The sequence below is a fragment of the Gekko japonicus genome, unplaced genomic scaffold (genome assembly GCF_001447785.1).
Source record: "Gekko japonicus isolate JY-2015 unplaced genomic scaffold, Gekko_japonicus_V1.1 scaffold1758, whole genome shotgun sequence".
Lineage (NCBI taxonomy): Eukaryota > Metazoa > Chordata > Lepidosauria > Squamata > Gekkonidae > Gekko > Gekko japonicus.
In genome coordinates, this window is record NW_015167104.1 from 326,252 (window position 1) to 332,568 (window position 6,317).

Genomic DNA, 6,317 nt, shown 5'->3' on the forward strand with positions numbered 1-6,317 from the left:
GTGGGAAGGATCGTCTGCAGGAGGATGAGACAGAGATGCCGAAGGTCTCGACTTGTGGGGCGACCTCGATCTATGAACAGAGGGGGACGAATAGCGATCCCAATCAGAATAGCCCGCCGGAGTCAACCACGATAGGTACCTCAACTGTCGTTGATGCCAAGATATCGGGGGGGGGGCAGGAAGACTCGGGGGGGGGATCGACTTCTGGACCGTGGACGTCTGGGAGACAAAGCAATAGTCTGTCTGTGAGAATCGTCCTTGTAGTTTCAGTCGTCGATATCGACAGATTGGACATGGAAACGGGAGGATGACATTGCGTACCGCAAGAAGCGTGTCAGTACCAACATATTTCGACATCGGGAGCCTCTGATATCATCGATGCCGACGAAGTAGAAGGAGAGGGAGAAGGCTCAGCACCCATTTGGTGACTTAGGAGCTCTACTGTCTCGATGTCGGAGTAAGGATGCTCCACTTGTTGGATGGGGGAATCCAATAGTTGGATGGTCGATATTGGTGGAGAGAGATGGGCCTCCGATATCAATACTGCCGTTGGAGTGGGAGGCACTTTAGGGGCATCACCCAGTGCAGGCACAGCTCCCTTCCCCTTCTTCGCCGCATTAAGGGACTTTGAAGTGCCCTTCTTCGCAGACTTGTGATCCTTACTTGCCTTGGCCTTCTTTTTGATGGGCGTTGAAGCGGAAGATTGCGTCTTCGATGCCGGGGGCTTTGGTGTCGGTCGGTCGGCATCGGAGACAGGTCTCGATGCCGGAGCTGTCAATGTTGATGGGCTTTCCTCCATCGCTGAGGTAGGAGTAAGGGCCAATTCAAGCAGCGCTACTTTAAGGTGCGCAGCTCGGTTTTTCCGTGTTTGATTAGAAAAACGAGCACAGTGATGACAGGACTCTGACCGGTGAGACTCTCCGAGACAAAAAATGCGCAGGGTATGACGGTCGGGAGGAGCAAGTTTACTGCCGCAACCCTTGCACCTATTGAAAAAAACCCACTTCTTCTCCATAAAAGAAAGTGAAGCAGAGGGAACGTTTGAGGGGTGGGAATAGCTCGAAGGCCTTAGGTAATCGGTAGACTCCCCCTCAACAGAAATAAATGTTGTTTTGTTCTTTAAAGTTTTTGAAGAACAAATAAAAAGAGAAAAGATAGGAAAATTAAACTAAGGAAATAATTCCTAAGAGCTGAGGCGAATAGCCAAAAGCAAACCAATCTGACCGACGAAAAATAGGTTTACTCAACGTGGCGGTAAGAAAGGAACTGGCGGGATGTCCGCGCCCACCCCTCTGGGCATGCGCGGTGGGGTTCCTGCGCATGCCCGAGGGACTGGGCGCGAAAATCCGTTAAGAGAGCTTGCTACCGCACCGATTGGTCCAGCGCGTGCGCACTAGATCCCATGGGTGTGAAGCACAGAGACCACGTCGAAGATCCTGGTGTTGCCTATCACACACCACACATTTCTTCTCTCTAGCACTGATTCACTTTTCCATTTTCATAAAGGACCCATATGGATGGGCTATTGATTACAAGTGAGGGACTCTCATGATTCCTTAAGTTCCGCAGTTCCATTTCATTTGCTTGAATACTAGCAGGACCATGGAAATGGTAAAAAGAGCAAGCAAGAACAAATATGGGCTCATGAATATGCCTAGCTCACCCATGAACCCAAGAGAAGACCCAAGTATGTAACAGAACAGAACCCAAGCAGCAAACTGAAATGGTTGCAAATTTATATTATTCTGAATGCCTCAAAACCACTTTGAGCAGATGTCCGGAGTGGTAGCTAATGCACCTCCCAAATAAATAAATGTTCTAAGTAAGATCCTTTTGAAAACACATAAAAACGAATTTCAAGCACTTATTGCCATTTGTATTAAACCACCTTTCTGTAGCCTTTATTTCTGCATCTGGCTGTACGGAAATATGACCAATTTTGCTATGGATGAGCACAACTGACTTCTAAAGTTACAGTTCACCACTTTCCATAGTGGTTATCTCCAAAATAACCAAAGGATGATGATTTACAAACAGGCAAAGTGTCTGGCGCTTAAAGGCAGTGGCTTTCAAGTTTGTACTGATGCATTCCTCCCCTCTCCATAATCAAAACTACACAATTACCCATGGAGCAAAAATTGTCACTTCAGATAATCCATACTCTCAGAAGAATAAAAATATGCCGAACCCCACAAAGAAATAATGAAGGGTCTAAAATGAAGAAAACAGAAACTGAGCACTCTTTGGCCCACATTACATGTAACAAAGAACATTATCTACAATGACCCTTTTCAGCTTTATATCTCCCATTCCAAGAAATCATGCACTACAGGAAAATACAGTCAATTAACACAAATGACATCTCTTAGAATAGAATAATTTGTCTGCAGTATATTATATACAATTAAATCAGTCAGATGTCTAGACTAACACGCATGAAGATCGTTCAACATTCACAGTGCAGCAGAGTTACACCCTTCTATATCGACTGAAGAAAGTGGGCTTGGAAGGGTATGGTTCTGCTTATAATTGCACTGCCACATGCTTATAAAAGTTTTTTTAAACCATGACAAATATAATGGGTGGATTTGTATTGCAAAAATGAACTGTCCACTCTATATTTTTGCTTATGAATAAGCTATCTCTAAATATTATGCTTGTAGCTTGAGGGGTCAAATATGTTTTTGCTAGAGGAAAGCACTCTTCTCCAGCAGCCCAGTAGAATAAATTTACATATAACCAGTAGCAGAGTTCCAGCGTCTTTCCAAACCACTGATCTATGTACAGCAATCTCATTAGTAAGAATGAAAATTCCTGATATTCAAAAGTTTTAAAGATACGATTGATTCTAAGGTAAGTCCGAAAGAGCAACATAATATGTGCAAGAGAGAAGCATCAAAACATTGAAAAATTAATTCTGTGTCCAAATAAAATAAAACTGAATCTGGATTTTAAGAAATGCAACATTGCACATTTCTTACTATACTGCAACAGAAGCAAAATTCCTAGTTTGACAGAGCTCATTATAAATTACCAACCTGAACTGACTGTGTCTTGTAACATGCAACTGAGAGATGTACAGTATCCATGTTTGGGAAGGACACCACACATTGTTTTTGATTAGGATTGTTTTAAGAAGAATCAATAGGCTCATGAAGGAGTGCTTGTTACATGACCTTAAAAACAAATCATAAATTTGGTGATACAAAACTTAATTGTAGGTTTTAAAGTAACAATCACAAACAAGCATTTAGGATGGAACTGTACAAATTCCTGGGCCCAAGGACAGCAAAGCAACCAACACAGCAATGGCACTAACATACAATCAATATTTTAAGACAACCCGCAGTAAGAAGTTAAGTACTGGACTAGATCATAACCAAAACAACATTTGAACAGGATAAGAGATATTCTAAATAAAAATGCCACATTACATAAGTCTTAAGACATTTGCATGTTTGATCTGGTGCAGCACAAAAATCCACTATACACGAATTCTGAAACAGTGGCACAATCTTAAGTGGGCTGGTAGATTTTGACCCTGATCAAACATTTCAATTCTCAGGGCATTTTGTTGAGAATCAGGGTTGGTGCAGAATTAGCCTGATTATTCACTTATGAGGAAGTTGGTCGCTTCTCTGATTCGGAACTGATTTTTTAAAATATATTTTGACTATATTCACAAATGCAGTTGGGTCACAACTGGATAGAAGCATTACATTAATAATCTGTGCTGTATGCAGCTCATCGCCTAAAAATCCTACATTACTACCCTAAGTAGGAATTTAAATATCATTCAAACAACAATTTAGCATTTAAAAATTAACACACTCCAAATCGAACACATGTAACATATTCTTATATATTACTATTTAACAAAATATTTATACTACACTATCTCCCTAGACTCATGACAGCTAACAATGCAGCAAAAGCTGCAAGGACACAAAATCAGCAACATATTAAAACAATACAAAGTTAAAATACACAGGTAAATCCAGTACACACAGCAAAAACTGCAAGCCAAATCTACCTGTTTACACGTCATCGCGTGCCTTCCAGAATAAAACTGCCATACATGCCTTCCTAAATTGTGCAAGTGAAGACCCCTCCCCCACTGACACTCACTCTGGCAGGCCATTCAAGAGGCATGGACCCACCACAGAATGCCCATGACCTAACTGACGTCAAGCAGACCATCCTAGGTATCAAATGAAAAAGTCTGTCTGATGAACACAGCTGGCACAACGAAGTGTATTGGGAAATGTGGTTCACGACCTAAGTAGGTCCCAGGCCATGAAGGGATTTAAAGATGATAACTAGTACTCTGAACTGGGCCTGGAAGCAGACAGGTAAGCAGCACAACTGATGCTGCACTGGAGCACTACAGCACTTTGTAACATCCCAAGCTCACAGCCCCATTTTGTGGCAACTGGAATTTCCAAGAGATCTTCAAAGGCAGCCCTCACTTAGGGCATGTGACAGTAGTCCAATCCGGAGGTTACATATGATGGAACAGTGTGGCTTGGTCAGCAGAGTCTAAATAAGGGGGAAGGTTAAAAGCCACATATAACCAAAAGAAGGCACTCCTAGGAACAGCACCAACCTGTTGATTTGATCAACAAGACCAAGTACAAAAATGCCCCAAAACCTACTGAAGAGAACGTAATCTCACTTCATGCTGGTAGGACACTAGCTGAACCCACCGTCTTCCCAACCATCATTGCCTGCCTTGTCTGGATCAAGTTTCTTTGTTTACCCCTCAGTCACCTGACCACACCTTCAAGATGATGTAACAGAGACAAATTAATAATCTTCCCCAAGGAACGCTTCCCTTTTCCCAGCATGATTTTAATAGCCGGAACAGGTAAGGGTACAGTTTGGAAGAAGTGGTCTTCACAACCCAAAGAACTCTGTTGGGATCAGTCAAGGAAACCCATCTGAAACTATCCACGAAACTATGACAAGAAGTTGCCACTAATACAGAGCTCTATCTTCCCAAGCTCTTCCTAGACCCCAGCTCCTTGGTAAAACAAGGATCTGGATCCATCCCTGGAAAGGGGGGGAAAGATGGTGCCAGGGAGCAATCCTTTCAATAGCATCCTGCAATCAGAGCATTCCGTGCTGATACAAGGCCCTCTGCAGAGCCACTGTCCAGCCTCTCAAAGTTCTCCACGGCTCAGTGGAAACCAACTGGTTCCATTAATTTCTGGGGTCTGACCATCCTATCAATTCTGCCATGGATTTTTATTAAGAAAAATTTACATGTTAATGTGCTCCAATGCCAGTCTTTGGCCAGATGATCTAAGACCAACATTGGAGGACACCTGTGCCACAGGCTCCGATGATCCTGTAATACACAGGTAGCTGTTTGCCAGTCTTGCAACTCTTGGGAAATGTTTAAATGTTTACATTTAAATGCTTCCTTATCATATGATACTTTAATAGGTTAATGTTCTAAAGTTTTTCTTCTCTCATCCTGCATTGTTCTCCACAAATCTCTGAAGAATTTAACAATATAAGGATTGCCTGGAAAAAGTTCATGCAACAATTATTTTTGGGAAGTCACACAAAATTTTCTCTATTTAGAATTCTGATCTTGTTTTGTGAATTACCTTGAAGAACTGAACAAAAAGTAGAATTATTAGTTTCTAGTTCTTCTCAAAACACCATCCAGAATTTGTTTCAAGCCTGAAACTGGACTGCAGGCACGGGTGATACAAAGAGCTGAAAGAGAGAGACAGCACAATCTTAGAAATTCAACAGGTAGAAAGTGACTTTTAAAAATGGGAGAAAATATCCTAGCCTCACATACAGACAAATCTGCATTCAACCACAAAACTTACTTGACCCACTGGGTATGAGCCAGCATAAAAACTCACAAGAGCTGGTGGACTGGACGTTCCCCCACCGCCAAACATTCTGCTGCTTGTCCTGGAAATCCTCTCAGAACATTGGTAGAGTATTACAAACAAAATATATCAATATATGGGATACAATAGCAAGGGAGAAATGAGTAAAACTGCCCTCTGCTGATCAAAGCCACCAAATTTTACCCGATTCCTCCATTACTATGAGGCATTTTGTTTGCTCTCCCAACAGCCAGAGAGGATCTTTGAGAAGACAGAGAAAGGTCTGCTCCATCAACTCCTTTGCGAGCTGTTTTGTTGGCTCTGACCCACTGTCTCTTTAGCCTAAACTACCCGACAGAGATATTCTAAGGATCAAATTAGGAAATATGGTATCATCTCAATAATGTAAATCACTGCCATTAGAAGTAGTGACAGTCACAAGCTTGAAGAGGGAATCAGAGGACA

The 6,317-nt window shown here is 42.2% G+C and overlaps 1 protein-coding gene across 1 annotated transcript in view; it reads right to left on the reverse strand.

Moving 5' to 3' along the window:
- The window catches only part of ADNP (activity-dependent neuroprotector homeobox), a 12,953-nt gene extending 12,154 nt beyond the window's left edge, over positions 1–799 (reverse strand). Inside the window, exon 1 of the mRNA XM_015412937.1 lies at positions 668–799. Within this exon, the coding sequence (XP_015268423.1) occupies positions 668–799 (132 nt within the window). The remainder of the gene's footprint in view (positions 1–667) is intronic.
- Positions 800–6,317: the final 5,518 nt, after the last annotated feature.